We start from the raw sequence: 17,233 nt of genomic DNA on the forward strand, positions 1-17,233 counted from the left end.
GGCCCTCAATGAAATTGAGTTTGACACCGTTTTACAGCAATGTTTCTCAAACTTGGCAACTTTAAGATCTATGGACTTCAACTCCCAGAATCCCTCAGTCAACATAACTAGACTTCAACTGCCAGAATTCCCCATGCCGGCTGAAGAATTCTGGGAGTTGAAGTCCACATATCTTTTAAGTTTGACAAAACACTGCTTTGGAGTCAGAGGGACAGAACGTGCACTAGGGTGCAAAGCAATAAAACAGACATATGGCACAATGAAGCAACCACATTCTTATTCATGACCCTCACATATTGGCTTTAGTGCAGGGGTTTTCAGACTTGGCCCTTTTATGACTTGCGGACTTCAACTCCCAGAATTCCTCAGCCAGCATGCCTGGCTGAGGAATTCTGGGAGTTGAAGTCCGCAAGTCATAAAAGCGCCAAGTTTGAAGAACCCCTGCTTTAGTGGATTCCCTTGTTCAGGAAAAAAAAGTTAAAACCAAGCTGTCCTTTTAAAAACCTGCTGGGCTTTTATAGTGGCAGAAATGTCTTCAAGCACAGCTTTTCAACAGCTGTGCCCACCTTAGCAGCCATTTTGTGAGAGCACCCACAAGATGTTCTTGAAATTCATAATGCATTCACAAAACCAAAGTGGGATACATGATCAATGAAAAGCACACCTTCTTCAGTCCTTACAGCTAAACTCTCCTTCCAGTCCGTCTCGATTCTTGGTGATTCTAGGAATGGTTGCAAGCTGCTTTCTTGGCAAATATTCAGAAGTGGCACACCCTTCCTTGCTTTCTTTCTGGTTGTTGATTTCTTAGCTCTCTCTCCTTTAGCTACACCCCTGATATTCCTGATTTTTCTGATCACAGCCCTACACAACTCCATTGCTGTGTTTATATCTTGTAAATTCCTCCCCTCACCTTTTAATCCTTCCCTGTTTTAAGTTCCAAGAGGCAACTTGTGTCTCTCTTCAGATTCAACTCAAATCTTTCCAACAACCACACTCTCGCAAATGTTTTGTGGCTTTGTTTAAAGGTTCCCGAGAACAAGCCAAGCAAGGCAAAGAAAGTTCAACTTTGTTTTTCCAAGAAAATGTCTACTGATAAATGGGCATAGCATGAACATTTCAATTACTCAGCAGGGCTTGGTTATACTTTTTACTAGCCTGGCGATATTTAACAGAGGACATTGAGAGCTAGCTTCATGTAGTACTGAAAGTGCTGGCCTAGAAACCAGGAGTCTGTGAGTTCTAGTCCTGCCTTAGGCATGGAAACTACCTAGGTGATTTTGGACCGATCAGCAGGAGACGGTGAGTTCTAGTGCCACCTTTGATATGAAAGCTGGCTGTGTGACTTTTGATCAACCACCAGGAGACGGTGAGTTCTAGTGCCACCTTTGATATGAAAGCTGGCTGTGTGACTTTTGATCAACCACCAGGAGACGGTGAGTTCTAGTGCCACCTTTGATATGAAAGCTGGCTGTGTGACTTTTGATCAACCACCAGGAGATGGTGAGTTCTAGTGCCACCTTTGATATGAAAGCTGGCTGTGTGACTTTTGATCAACCACCAGGAGATGGTGAGTTCTAGTGCCACCTTTGATATGAAAGCTGGCTGTGTGACTTTTGATCAACCACCAGGAGATGGTGAGTTCTAGTGCCACCTTATGCATGAAAGCCAGCTGGTTGGTTTTGAGCCAACCAGTCTCTCAGTCCAACCCACTCACTTTTGTTTGGGGGAAATAGGAAGCAGGAGGATTACACACGATTGCTGTCTTGAATTATATATAAAAAAGGTGGGATAAAAATCTATTAACAATAATTGCTTTGCATATTTTTAACTTTCTACCTTCTCCCACCTCCTTCAGAGGAGAGGTGTCACTTCCCTTTCTTAAATCCACTTTGCTTTCTGACTTTCTCACATGTTGCATAGATATAGGTGTGTGGGGTCTTTCTGCCTCCCGTAGAAAATCCGCACCCTTTAGGAAATGGGTTGATGTCTTCTTATAATCCTTGATGAGTGCTTTCTTTTTTCTCCTAAGTAAACATTTGTTCTTCGTGGATAATCACTGCAGGACCTCATTAAGAAAAATCTTTTAAACAGAACTTAATTAGCCCTTTTTTTTCTTTCCCAAATCAGAGGTGAAACAGAAATAAATGAACGTTATAATGAAATATATATGGTCCCTTTATTCTTTGTTAGCAAGCCAAAAAGAAAAATTACACAAATATGAGCTGCCACTACTGTGGCTACTGCCTGTAGATGGCCTTGGGCTAGGCTGAAACAGGAAATAAGATTTGTCCCATGTCTGGGACTAAGCAAGTGTATTCTCAATGCTTAACAAACATTTAACTTTTTTATATATATATATATATATATATATATATATATATATATATATATATATATATATATATATATATATATATATATATATATATATATATATATATATATATATATATATATATATATATATACACACTGACTTTATTTTTATACATGATTCAAGGTAGCAAAGATATCTAATACTCATTCATTCTCTTGTTTTCCCCATAACAACAACCTTGTGAGTTGAGGTGGGCTAAGAGTGAGCCTGTAATGGGATGGATCTTGAAATTCCTATCGTCTGCAGAAGAAGCACTTCCCCTCTTGACTAGGAATGTGCCTGTAAGACTGGAACTCAAGACTGCAGTGTTGTTTTTTCCCCCATGGGAGAGCCTGAAACACTGCATTCAAAGAGAAAATCACACACACACACACACACACACACACACACACTTTTTAGTTCAACCTGGCCACAAACATGTTGTAAGAAGTGAGAGCAACACAATCTCTTCACCAGAACTTGTTAAGGCTAGCTACAATCAAAAGTATTTATCAGGTAGGTGTGAGACACTTCTAAACATTTCTCTGGAAGCATAGATGTAGCAGATGAGACTTGATTACACACATGGAGTAAAGGTCTGTCTAGCTCTTCCTCATTGACAATTCCACTTATATATTCCAACCAGTTTGGTCTCTCCAGTGGTTAAGGCACCAGACTAGAAACTTGGAAACTGTGAGTTCAAGTCCCACCTTAGCCATGAAAGCCGGTTGGGTGACTTTGAGCAAGCCACTGTCTCTCAGCCCATCCTATATCACAAGGTTGTTGTAGGGAAAATAGGAGGAATATTGAAGTATGCTTATCACCTTGTTTATTCAAAAGAAAGAAAGAAAGAAAGAAAAAGAAAGAAAAAGAAAAAGAAAGAAAGAAAGAAAGAAAGAAAGAAAGAAAGAAAGAAAGAAAGAAAGAAAGAAAGAAAGAAAGAAAGAAAGAAAGAAAGAAAGAAAGAAAGAAAGAAAGAGATGTATTTTTTCCCAGGTATCTTCAAAGGACCTTGAGAATTTTGGACACATTCTTCCAGATAAGAATATCTATATGCTATAGATAAGAGATAGCCCAAATATTTTCCCCAACCTTCCCCTAACAGATGGGTGAGCCATGTGCAACCTTCAAATGTTGCTTAACTTCATCTTGTTAGCATCTTTCACTGTTTAGCCATGTTGGCTGAAATATTTCTTTACAATAAACTGCTATGTACACCATGAGTGTTAGCTGCTATATTGACCTAGTGAAGATCAAACTTCAGAATGGAATATTGTATCTATCTGGGAGAGAACAACCTAACACTGTTTTTTTTAAAACAAACAAACCAACAAACAAACCAGCCACTGTGACACAAAATAACTCTTTAGAAAACTCTATATAGTGTACAATGTTGCAGAATTTTTTTCCTGCAGGAGATGACAGAAGTTCAGGAAGAGAGCAGGACATCCAAATTTAAGCCAGGGGTTTTACCCACCAGGTCTGTAACATCTGATATCAGGCCATCCCAAGAACATCCAGGGGCAGAGGAATAATAAAGGTAAAGGTTCCCCCGCACATGCGTGCTAGTCGTTTCCGACTCTAGGGGCCGGTGCTCATCTCCGTTTCAAAGCCGAAGAGCTTGTCCGAGGACGTCTCCGTGGTCATGTGGCCAGCATGACTAGATACCAAAGGCGCACGGAACGCTGTTACCTTCCCACCGGAGTGGTCCCTGTTTTTCTACTTGCATTTTTACGTGCTTTCGAACTGCTAGGCTGGCAGAAGCTGGGACGAGTAACAGGCGCTCACTCTGCTACGCGGCACTTGGGATTCGACCTGCCAAACTGCCGACCTTCTGGTTGACAAGCTCAGCGTCCTAACCCACTGAGCCACCGCGTCCCTCAGAGAATAATAGGGATCCCCTTTTCCTCCAGCTTTGAAAAGCAAAATATGCCCAATTTGTCCGCTGGTGAGGGAGATTAATTCATCTCTTGGGCTTCCTTGCTTGTTTTCCATCCACTTCCCCCCCCCCCTCCACAATATTATTTCAAGGGACTGCTTATTCTTTAGCAGCTAGTAATGAAGACAAGGCTTTGAACATAGCAGAGTCCTTTGGATATTGAGATGGTGGCAGTGGTGGGATTCAAATAGGTTCTCTGTGTGGATGCAGCTTCTAGAAGTCCATTCTTGGCTTGGGCAACAAAAAATTAGCCACTGGTTTCGCCCGAGTGGCTGAATCCCACCACTGGATGGGTGGCACGTAAGTTTTATAAATAAATACATGAAATGAAAACAGAAGAACCACAGCGATGGATCTGCAACCAGACTCCGTTTTCAATCTGAAAATAGCAGGAAGGCAAGGAGGAAAGCAAAAGTTCTATAGCACTGATCCAATATGGAACTTCCTGGGACTATCTCCCTTAATTATTATTATTAATTATTAGTATGAATTATTGCAATTGGGAACAGAGATAATGACACTATGAGACGGTTAAGCTGAGCTTGGCAATTAAACTGGCACATCCAGGCAGGTTTCTTTGCAACATTATGGCATGGCTGGCTATTGTCATCTTCATGGATCTTTATTTCTTGCATCTGTGGCATCTGGGATTTCCTTGTGGTCTCCCATCCAAGAATTAAACAAGTCTGCCTCTGCTTAGTTTGTGCCCAGTTTACCATCTATTACCTTTATTAGATGAAATCAAAAAGTGGGCAACCTTTGCAGCTCACCGGAACCCAGAGGAGATAGTTGAAGGCTTTCGAATTCAGGATCACTCGCAAGACTGCACACTTTTTAAGGTCACGTGGCTCATATTAATAATGGCTCAACGCACTTCCAATCATTTCCCCGTTGCTCTGAGGATTTATTTATACAGGTTTCATACGATCCTGGCTCGCTGGAATCGGCAGCCAAGTTCCCCTAGACTAGGTTGGCGGCCCGAGAAACCCCTAGCCCGAATTCTCCTTCCAATGTGGGGTCGTTCTCTCTGGCGTTACGGAGACCAGGGAAGACCCTCTGGGGCAAAAGGGGGGGGGTGTATCTCAATCGGAAGTCCTCTAGTGCTTTACGGGGGAAGAAATTCCCCTACACTTATCAGGACCTCCTTCCGGGCAGAAAGGCAAGAGGACCGCCTAGCGTTACTTGGTCCGGACGGCGGCTGCCCTCCAACTAGGGACACGTGTGTGCGCATCCACACGTGCAGGCTCCATAGAGAGGCCAGCGGCACAGCTCTTCCCCGCGGCTCGAGCCTCCAGGGGTAAAGGCGGGCTGGCACCCGCCAAACTCCCAGGTGCCAAGGCGCGCGCCCGAGCGCCTTTACCTGTCGTCCGCCTCTCCTCCGTGGCTAGCCCTGCCCTCGCGGGCACCCTGACGAGCAGCTGCCCGCCCCAGTCATTTGCCCAGCATCCTCCCCCCTGGTCCCGCCTCCCTGCTCCGGCCCCCACTTTCGCCTCGAACATCCGGGCACCTTTCTCTCCTCCAAACACCACACCTCGTCCTCCGTTCGCCCGCCTCCCCCGAACCGGGGGAAAGGGGCGGGCCCGAAGGCGCGCGGGGCGGGCTCGTGAGCGCGCCTGCCTGCTTTTGCCTGCCTGTTCATGGCAACTGCAGCCCCAGTCTCGCCTCCCGCTCGGAGCGGCAGGCACGCTGCTCGCCCGTTCCCCGAGTGGCCGAGCCGGCGAGCGATGCCCGACAGCGGGACTGACTACCGCGCTCCGTCGGTCCCCTGCAGCAGCGTCTTCGCCACCTCTTCTCCCGGCCCGAACAGCACAGCCGGCGGCGGTGAAGAAAGAGGAGGAGGACGTGGCCGAAGCCGCAGGAGCGACTCGCGCTCTGTTTTGATAACGATGTCGGCAGCCGCCGTTGCCTGAGGGGTGCCTGATCTGGACACCCCCCACCCCCACCCCGGACTCCCCGAGGCAAAGTTTCTTCTGCTGGCTGTCGCCGCCGCCTCCTGCTCTGGACTTAGGCGCGCGTGAGCGAGGGAGGTTTAATTTAATTGGGGGAGGGGACGGATAATTCTGGTGAGGGGGCTACGCCGCGCCTTCTCCTCCTCCGCGGCTTTTCCCCTACCCACCCCCTCCTGCTGCTGCCGCCGCGGCTGCTGAATAAGAAGACCAAGAAGACAAGGGACGCTTTGGGGCAGGGGCCGCTCGTGGAGGGCTCGCTGGCCTCTCCGCCAGCAGCGCCCAGCAGACCCGGTGAAGCGACCCCTCGGATCCTCTTCGGACCAACGCATCTAATGTGAATTGGAGCGGCAGCCCTGCGCCTGGAACCGGGCAGCCTGCGATCCACCTGTCTTGAGGATTTAAAGCCGCCCCGACATATCTTCTTGGCTCTCCTGTTGCGGGACTTTGCTTACCGAGAGCCGGGAAGGATTTTAATCCTCCTCCCCTTTCATTGTTATTGAAAAGGACGGAGCCAATTTTTTGAAGCCTGCCTCCCTCTCAGTCGCCGGTTCATTCCCCCCCCCCGCCGACCCTTCCTCGCACCAGCAGGCAAGAGACGGAGAGAAAAGGGACAATGAAGATTTCGTGGCTAACTTTCGCCTTCCTTTGGGGAAGCATTTGCATACGTAAGTATCGGGAAAAGTTTGCGAAGGGCACCTCCTCCTTGGTTAATGAAGAAAAAAGGGGGTGTGTGTGATCTGGGTCTTATAATAATCCTATTATTCACAACAATAATAATGGTGGTTCCCAGAAGAGACCCAGCAGCAGCAAACCCAATGTGCAGGCAGCCAAATCGGGGAAATACCCCCAAGCGTTAATGGGGTGAGGTTGGTTCTGGAAGGGTGGGGGGAGAGAGAACAAAAACAAGCCCACTTTGACGCTGCGGGAGCCACTAGGGTCAATCGTGGCTTCTCGCTTCTGCTTCCCTCTCGTTGCCGCGTGTTTTGCTCGCGGATTGAAACACGGGAGGAGAGCGGCGTCCCGTTGGAAAGGACCCAAAAGGCCGGTGCGCTTCTAGGAGCGCAAGGCTGCTCCCCGTAAAGCATATGCTGGGGAAACAAAGCTGAGCCGGAGAGGAGAGGATCGCTCGGCTTTCCCCTTCGCCTCGCGTGCTCCGGCTTTTCGCCCTGGCGAAAGATAATCTCTTTTTTTTCCCCTTCAGCATAGGGGCAGGGCGCGCAAGGCCTCGGAGCTTTGCTCCCGGCTCTCGCCAGGCGATGCTTCGCTTGGAAGTGTGGGACCTCGCGAAGAGCCTCCGCGTTCCCCTTCTGGCTTTCTCTCCTCTTTACAAGTTCCCTGGGGATTCCTTTATGCGCGTGGTTCCTCCATCTCTCCCGCCCCTGCATCCTCTTTTCAAGATAACGCCTGGTGTGAAACGGCTATCCGAAATCCCGCGGGCGTGAGATGCACCGCCGGCTCTTTCCCCAGCGCTATAGGACGACTTTGCGCGGTTTGAAAAGAGTTCTTTTCAGCCAGATCTTAACGATCCTCCGCCTTTATTGGCGGCAGCTACTCGGTGGCTGAACGGATCAGAGCGCCCTTTTCAAACCAGTTTGCAAACGCTGCTGGCCGGCGCTGGAGGAGGAGGAGGAGGGCGACTGACTCTTTCTCCTCCCTGGAGAAGAGAATCGTTCAACTTTCGCCCGAGTTGGGCCGGGTTTCTTGGGAGGCTGGAGGGTAGGGAAGCAAGCCCATTAGCGGAGAAGTTGCAAATGTAAACAAGCGGATGAGGGTGTCGCCCTGGGTTTGGCAAGGCCCTGCTCCAAACCAACTTCCCCGAAGGAATTTTATTCCGTGCTGCTTTGCAGGCAGGCAGGCTGGCTTAAAAAAAACAACCCGAAGCTCTAATGTGGGGATCGGGAAGGTTTGGCGGTGGGTGAGCGGTGCAAATTCGTCTACATTTATGCCAGCCTGGACCGTGCCTGGCTTTTCACTTATTTTGATATTTCCCCCTTAGATGATCCCGGTTGCTAAAGAAAGGGGCGCGGGAGGGGAGGTCCGCGTGCATGGGGAGCGCGGAGCAAAGGGATGTTTTCCAGCCCCGGGCTGCAACTTTGGTGCCAGACCCTTTTTCTCTTGTTATGGAAATGTTGTCTTATTGTCCCATCGCACAGATCCCGCTGCAAATCTGCTTTTCTCTTCCCGCCCCAGCCTTGAGGAGGAGGAGGAGGAGGTGGATGACGGCGGGGCGGGAGGCGGCGTGTTGCGCCTTCCTTTCTTAGGCTCGGCAAACCTTCCACCAGCGCCGGGAGGCGAGCATTGGCGCGTAAGGGGGGTGGGTGGGTGTCTCTCTCTCTCTCTAGCCCAGCTTTTGTTGTGCGCTCTTCCTTCCCCCTCCTTGTTTGGATGACTTTAGGAGATGGGGAGGGGTCTGCGAAAGGGGAAAAAAAAAGAAATATCACCCTTGCGGGGGAGATTGGAGCAACGTCGAGCACGGCGGCGGCGGTGGTTGGTGGTAGCGGCCGCCGGCTTGGCCGAAAAACGCGGCGCGCGCAACACGCCGATCTCGTGGCCGCGGGATAACAACAACAGGGAGTGCTGACGTCACTGACCGGCGCGGGAGGGGAGGGGGCGATGGGGCTTGGACCCTGGAAAGCAACGAACATTCGCACGGCTGCCCCGTAGGGAGCCTCCGAGGGATGGAAAAGGGATCCTTCTATAAGGCAACGTTGCCCTGGTTGTCTATCCTGAGCTCGGCCGCTGTTTCGCTTCGGTTCTGGGCATAAGTTGTCCCACGCTACCCTTTGCCCAGCCCGTTCTCTGCGCGAGCATCTTTCCGCAAGCTGCAAGACGCTGTTCAGTTGGTTTTGCTGTTGTAGTTTGTGTGTGTGTGTGTGTGTTTTTTTACGGGGTACCATCGGCTACTCCTCTCTTTGAGGAACGGGCCTCAGGCCCTCTTTCCATCCTGGCATTGCCCCCCAGAGGCTCCCCCCCCCCAGAGCAAGCAGGGAGGAGGGAAGCCGTGTCCTCCGGAGCTGTTCTGTACCACGCTAGATACATGTAGGTCCCCGGTCTCCATTTAACCGTTTCCTCCCTCGCTTTATGTCCGCGGCGCCTGCAGATCCGTTTGCGAGCGGGCTCGAAATCCTGGCAGGGGTTAAAGCCGGCGAAGTGGCTGCTTCGCTGGGTTTTCTTTGTTCAGGGTACCCATTATACATTCACTGTCACTGCCTCCTCGCCGGTCGGTGCTGTAAACAAAGCTCGCTCCATTTTCCTTTCTCTCCGTCCTCTCTCTCTTCTCTCTTCCCCTCCCCATTTTAATGCAGCTTAAATGTACCAAAAAAAGAGGGTTTGCAGTGTGTGCTAGTGGTCCAAACACCCGGCCATTGCTTGAACCGAGCTGTGGGTCTTTCCGAGAAATTCTGCTGGTGTGGAAAGCCCAGCGGTACCATCTAGAGATTTCTGGAAAGAGAGCGGGCTAGGCTGGGAGCAACAATATCAGATGTGTGCCTGTGTGCTTGCTGTATCAAAATTCTGCATGGCTATAGTCACCAACTGCTCTCCGTTTTGGAAACATGATTTATACGAAGGAGCTATTTTTAGGTCATCTCTCTCCTGTGTGATTTTTATTTTAAAAAGGTTTTTTTATAACCCGCTGCTCCGGCTTACTTGAGCAAAAATACCCTGCTTATTTTTTTCCCCCTATTGCTCTCCAAAGCAAAACCAGTGTTTTCATGTGGAACCATGCTTATATTTATACGCGTGCTGGAATGCGATTAAAAATTGCCTTTTAGGAATAACGCAGCACACCTTGCTTGTGCGGCTTTCATTGGCTTCCTAAAAATGTAATTCTGAACCTAAAAATGTAATTCTGAACGTTTAAATGAGGAGGATGGGAATAGTAGGGCTCTCCCTAAGGTAAACAGTTAGCCCTGTTAGGTGTCTTTTTAAAGGTAGCTTTAACGAAGCTTAAATTCCTCAGCTGCCCTAGAAATGCTTAGCTGCAAAGCTGTAACTGAAGTGTTGAAGCCTTGTATTTGTGCATGCATGATGCTTTCAGTTCTGTGTTGGTGTGCATGCCTTTGTATTGCATGCAGATAGTAATAATAATAACCTGAATAAGTAACTAGTAACAAAACAGAAGCAGAGTATCAGGATTTTAAAAAAATAAAATGCTCAGGCCCCTTTCTGAAAGAGCAGCCAATGGTGCCCTGTAAAAAAAAAAGAGCAAAATATGGTTCGATACTTTGCTTACCTGCTTGAGTATACAGGGACTTGGTTGATGACCAGGTTGTTCTGTATGGTTTTGTTGGCAAATTATCCCGTATTTCAACTCTTCAGAAAGGGGTCATTTCCCCCCTTGCTGTGAACAGAAAGCTTCCTTGTAGGAACAGCAGCTTCTGGTAGAAAATTGCAAAAGTTCACCTTTCTTAAAAAGCGATTAATTGTATCCGAAACACTTTTCCAAAGCCTTTCCTCATTTATCCTCTTGTGCTGGAGACCAGTTTCATTAGCTTGCTAATTAAACTCAATGAACTGCTGTGCCAAGGTTAATGGTGCCGATCTTTAAAAAACACAAAACTCTTGAACTATCGTCCAAGACCCTATTAACAAAAAAAAATCTATGGTTAGATATAGATTGTGCCACTCTAAATATCAGGACTCTTTGACGATTGTGGTACTTACTTTAAAGGAAATGTATGCCTGTGTAAAAGTGAATAGTCCTAAACATGCTTACTAAAGAGTAATCCACACTGAATTAGAAGCCAGGAGAAACACAAATCAGCGTAATGGTTCAGGTGTACGACGGAGGTTTCCATCCTCTGGCAACTTTTAAGACTGTGGACTACAACTCCCAGAATTCCCCAGTGAGTCATTCTGGGAGTTGAAGTCCACAAGTCTTAAAAGTTGCCAAGGTTGGACACCCCTTTGTTTAGAAGAACTGTCTCTCTCTGCTTTTCTTGATTTAAAGGTGTATAGCAGGGGTGGGAAACCTTTACTCTTTTAAAGACTTGTGGACTTCAACTCCCAGAATTCCTCAGTCAGGCATGCTGGCTGAGGAATTCTGGGAGTTGAAGTCCACAAGTCATAAAAGAGCCACGTTTCTCCACCCCTGGCCTGTAGCTTCGTATAGGTATTCCCCGACAGATAGCCATTCTTTTAACAACTGCTTGTAGTTAAAACGGCACTGAAAGAAGTGATTTACGACCAGTCCTTGAACTTATGATTATCACAGCATTGCCAGGGTCATGTGATCAAAATCCAGGGGCTTGGCAACCAACCTATGATGGGTTGCAGTGCCCTGGAATTCATGTGTCCCGTTTGCAACTTTCCCAGCCAGCTTCTGACACACAAAGTCAATGGGGGAAGCTTGAGTCAATAACTGTGATTCACTTAAGAACTGCAGTGATTCGGTTAACAATCGTGACAAAGAAGGTCATAAAATCAGGCATGACATATTTAATGGCCAGTAGAAAGTCTGGTCCCAGTTGTCCTAAGTTGAGGACTGCCTATAATTCTGAGCAAGCTGAAATGATGGGCATTGTGTTGAACTGGAGAAGCTCCTCCTTCTTCCATCAGCTGTCACAGTTGTTTGGGTGTCCCTGAACAAAATGAACAGTTCTAAAAGAACTGGAAAAAATTAAACAGAGGTCAGGTTTCAGATTGCATTGATAAATAGGACCTCCATGCAAAGATAACATTCTCTATTTTACGTAGGTAGCTGGTTTGACACTGTTGCAAACAAACAGAAGCCTCTTTATCTGATCTTAGTGGTTTTTATATTTAAAGTTATCTTTTAATATCTAGCCATGGTCAATCATGGTTTGCACAACAGGGAAATTAATTGGGGAGAAGCTGATTGTTTTTATGAGAATGTTCATCATTAATCTATTGTAAATCCTAATTTTTGCCTCCTTGCTATCTTTAGTGAAGGAAAGGTGCAGGAAATTGTATGGTATTGCATGTCCTCTTCGAATTTTCTCTTAAAGTCCTTCTACAGGTAATCCTTGACTTATGACTGTCGTTTTATGAACCTTGAAACACCTGTAGAACACAATTAGCTGTCCCATGACCAGATGTTGGGTGAGTCAGCTTAGTGACTAGTTATGGTGTTCCTCACTTGTGACGGCATTTCTCAATGTTTCTGTCAAAAAAACACCTGTTTAAACCAATGGTTTTGTTTAACAACTGTGATGTTTGCTTAACAGCTACTGCATTTGCTTAACAGCCACAATATTCACTTAAAGACTGCTGTAAAACAGGCTGCAAAATTTACTTCCAGTCCTTCAGACTTGAATTTTGATCTTCTTCAGTGTTTTTTTTAAAATTCTCAAACATATCGTACAAACACAAGGGAGGCTGTGATCATATGACCCAGGAATCAGGTTTGGACCTAACCACAAATGTTACTGAGAAGAGTTACTTTCACAATCATTGTAGTTTCATTGTAGTTTATTTCAAAACAAGCCATGTCCTGTTTCATGAACTGGTGTGGGTTTAGGAACCATTAAAAAAATGGCAACATGATTTAGTTTGCATTGAAAAATGCCCAGTGTGTTTTATCTGTTGATTGGGCAAGAAATGTTTCTAACCAACACATGGATAGATGTAGAATAAATACTAAATTGAGGCAACTTATGACAGCTGCAGCTTGTTAGAAGAAATAAAAATCAGTATTTAGTGACAAGGAAGCAATGACTGTCAATAAAAAAAAATAGTTCTGGACAAATCTCATCTATTTACATTCAAAACATAATGTGAAATCTCAGCCTAAATTTGGAAAATTGCGAGGTGACTTAGAGGAATGGGTTGAGGATTGTTTAGGGGCTGTTGACAGAACCCATCTAATACCCAACCATTTCATTCCATTAGGACTGTGTAATTGAAGAAGAAAATATGGAACACGTATATGTGTGCAAATACCACCTTAATGAATTTTATCTCCCTCTCCCACCGCACAGTCATATGAGCTTAGGAGAGGACACGGTTGCTTTAAGAGGCACCGAACAGTTATTTAGATGTTCCAGCCTTCATTGCATATGGATGTTATTCTCCTTCAAAATTGGATCAGTTGCCCTTATTGTTAATGTGAGAGTAACCTTTATCTGTGTTTATCCTTAGGCACTTCTGTACTGATCCATTCAAGTCCCTTTTCCTGTTCCTTGTGTGTTTCCCCCAGCTTTGGAAATAAAGTGTAAGGGGGTGGTGGTGGTGATTTATTCAAAGGATTGATAGGGCTCCCCACATTGTACGTTTTAATTCTGGGTGGCTTAAACCCATAACAATAAACACCTACAGGTAGTCCTCGACCTATAACCATAAGGGAGCCCAAAATTTCCATTACTAAGCAAGGTTAAAGCAAGCTTTGCCCCATTTTAGAGCCTTTCTTGGCACAGTTGTTAAGTGAATTATTGCAGTTGTAAAAGTTAGTAGCAGGGTTGTTTAAGTAAAGTTGACTTCCCCATTGACTTTGCTTGTCGAAAAGGTTCCAAAAGGGGGTAACAACCGTCATAAATACATGCCAGTTGCTAAGCATCTGAATTTTGATTATGTGATCACAGAGATGCTGCAGTGGTCATAAGTGTGAAAAACAGTCATAACCGTTCAGATGGTCACTAAAGAAATGGTGGTAAGTTGAAGATCACCAGTGTGCCATTTCAGACAACCCTAACATATATCTATAATTGACTTATTTTAAACTATTCTCAAGTATCAATTCTAGAGGCCCCACCTTTTTATGGAGGGGGGTGGGAGGAGGGAGGGAGGGAGAGAGAGAGAGAAAATGAGAATTGCAAACACATGTACTCTGTTTCTAGAAGGAAATGCTACTAGATCCCATAATAACATCCAGATTTGTTATGAACTGTAATCCTATATAATAACTGCTGCTGCTTCAAGAGTTAAAGACTCAGTGTGTTTGAAATCCTGGTCCGTTTAGGTTACAATTTATGAATGAATTCCATATACATCAATTAGTGGAAGCCGGTTCTCCGATTTGCATCTTGTTTCCACAAAGCAGTGAATCAGCTGAGATCAGATGAGCAAAAGGGTGATTGGTAGATTCTACACACCTTACGGCATATAAATTCAATAAATCTAATCAAGATCTAATCTAAACCCTCTCAAGTCAACCCCAGACAGATGATTTCACCCAAAAATGTATTTTGATTGTATCCACATTCTTGTTTTGTTAGAAAAAAAATATTTGTAGAACTTGTATAACTTATTCAGTGATTGTTCAAAGTTACAGTGGCACTCACAAAAGTGACTTATAACCATTTTTCACATTTACAACTTGCAGCATGCCCCATGGTCATGTGATCAAAATTTGGGGCCTTGGCAACTGGCACGTATTTATGGTGGTGGCAGTACCCCAGGGGTCATGTGACCATCCTTTGTAACCTCCCCAGTGATCTGGCAATCTGGAAGTTGTGATCCTAACTCATCTGGAAAGTTGCCAAGTCCTGGAGTGAAAATTAACTAGTAGATATTTTGAACTGGAAATGTTGTGGCTGGTTTTCATACATATTTAGGTAATCCTAGACTTATGAGTGTAATTGAGCTCACAATTATAGTCATAAGGCATGATAACCGTTACTTAAGTCACTGTAACAAGCTCCATTTTACAATCTTTTGGGCAGAAGTCATTAAACAAATGCTATGGTTGTATAGTGTGGTTGTTCAAAGAACCACTTGTTGGGGTGTTGGGATTTTTTTGTTTTTTGCTTTGCCAAAAGCAGGATGTAAACACGAGTTTTTGAGAAACCATGAATTGTGGTCGCTTGACTGTGGGATGCTGCAAATGGCTGCACATGTGAGTTGGTTGCCAAGCACGGACCCCTGTCCATCAGAACTTCAAACTGAGTTGTTAGTCCCTTTTGGGGTCTTTAACTAGGAAAATTCAAAGATTTTCTCTAGGCATATGTGCATCAGGTTTTACAGCTCTTTCTGTACTATACTGAATTCTGAAACATCTCTTTTAATATAAAGGGCTGTATTGCATTCAGATTATTAAATGTTCTTTCTGTGATTTTTTTTTAAAAATAGAAATATTCCTTTAAATTTGTCTAGGTTTTAATTGTTCATCAGCAGTCTGAATGGTAGATAGGCAGTTACAGGATGAGATAGCATTAGTTATGGGGATATAACTACCTATAAGGCAGAAATTTTAAGTGTGTTGTGTGGAACAAGTGTGAATGGCTTGGTTTGAATGTATTGCTAAACCACAATGGATGGTAAGCAGTCAGGTTTTTTTAAAAAAAGATTTCCCTTTGTAGGTACTGAAACAAGTGGATCCACTCTTAATATGACTGTAGTTTATAGTGGCCACTTGACATCACACATGACAGGGTTCTGGAAAATTGTGCACCCAGTGATTATGATCAATTAAACCCTAATTATTGCAAAACCTTGGCAGCGTTCAGTTCACATTATGAGCTTAATGGGAGTGACCACTTTTTGATTTGCACCATGCTCTGAATCTGAAGCTAATTGCTAAGGATTCAAACAGCAAACTAACGTAACCCAACAGAACTAGTCCCCACATCGACCTAGCTGAGGCAAATTCTGTTAATTCTGACCTAGTTAAATTGTATGGTGAAGAAATATTAAATCCCTTAAGATTTAATAAGATTCTTTTAGGTAAGGTTATGAAACCGGGTGCCGATTGCGTTTTCAGCTTCTCTTTTCTCTCTCAGCTCTGTTTGTTAATGATATTTTTCTGATGAATCCTCGGACAGTGGAGAATCCATAATGTCAAGACTCTTCTCAAATAAAGTAATGAAATAACTGTTTCATTAAAATTGCAAAGACGCTTTGAGGGTGCTGCCAGAATAGGATGCCCTTTCTGAATTTCTTGGAATTATATTTTCAAAGCATTTGCTCAGTCTACTGTTCCCCCCCCCCCTGTTTCCTTCCTCTGCTTTTTGGAAGGGGTGGGTGGACAGGGGAAAAAAACATTTTAAAGATAAATTGCAAAAATTGTTGAGGGGAACAATTTGGGTTTTTGTCAGACTTTTTTTTCAGGTATTCTAGGGCTGTACCTGCAGATGTTTAAGACTTTTCATATAGGCAGAGATCAAAAAATTAACTTTTCTTGGGATACTTTTTTTTAAAAAGTCAGGATCCATCAAGTCTCAGTTAACTGTTGACACCAGAAAACCTTTCCCTTTAGAAAAATTTCAACACAGATTTGTGTTATCTTTCATTCAGCAGATTTGGGGGTGGCCCCTCCCATTTCCTGGCTTTGGGGATAATTTGTGGTAAAGTAGGAGAATAAGGACAAAAATGTCTTTTCCCCAAACATCAGTTTTTGCGGCCAAGAAATCACATGTTTTCCAATCAGCATGCCAGTGCTTTTGATCATTTTCACATCTGTTTGGCAGATTCCAGCGACTGAAACTTACCCACAAATTACAGCAGATGGTGGTAATACCTACAATCTCCTATAAAACCTTTTTGTTTGGGGGGGGGAGGGGATTTTTTTCCTTTGGTTAAAATGGAATCACAACAGAAATCAAATGAGTTAAGATGATGCCTGCTTGATTAAAGGCTATGATGCTGTTACTTTAAGTTCCTTTCATATATTTTTTTTCTTCTCATGGAATTCAGCAATTCCTTAATTCTAGCCCTGTTCCTGGCTACTTAGCTTAGGCAAATCGCTATGGCAAGAAGCAATCTTTTTTAGTAACCATAGTGAGAAGAGAGAGGACAGCAGTAAAAACTGTATTTGAGTGCCTTATGCGATCTTAGAAGTGCAAGTTCTCCATCCTTTTCCTTCATGAGCAGCTAAATATAGGTAGTCCTCAACTTACGACTGCAGCTGAGCACAAAATTTGTTGTTAAACAAAACAAAGTGAATTTTGCTCCATTTTACAACCTTTCTGAACACATACTTGTTAAATAAATTACTGCGGTTGTTAGGACCACGGCTGTTAAGTGGATCTGGCTTCCCCATTGCTTTGCTTGTCAGAAAGTCACAAACGTTGATCACATGACTTCGGGACACTG

At 44.8% G+C, this 17,233-nt stretch overlaps 1 protein-coding gene across 4 annotated transcripts in view; it reads left to right on the forward strand.

Moving 5' to 3' along the window:
- The first annotated feature begins 5,955 nt into the window (after window positions 1-5,955).
- The window catches only part of ACVR2B (activin A receptor type 2B), a 101,941-nt gene continuing 90,663 nt past the window's right edge, over window positions 5,956-17,233 (forward strand). For all 4 annotated transcript variants that reach the window (XM_081343674.1, XM_081343676.1, XM_081343677.1 and 1 more), the window contains exon 1: window positions 5,956-6,909. In XM_081343674.1, coding sequence (XP_081199800.1) covers window positions 6,858-6,909 — 52 coding nt within the window. In that variant the 5' untranslated portion in view covers window positions 5,956-6,857. The remainder of the gene's footprint in view (window positions 6,910-17,233) is intronic.

The sequence above is a fragment of the Vipera berus genome (assembly GCF_964194415.1).
Source record: "Vipera berus genome assembly, chromosome: Z".
NCBI classification, from domain to species: Eukaryota; Metazoa; Chordata; class Lepidosauria; order Squamata; family Viperidae; genus Vipera; species Vipera berus.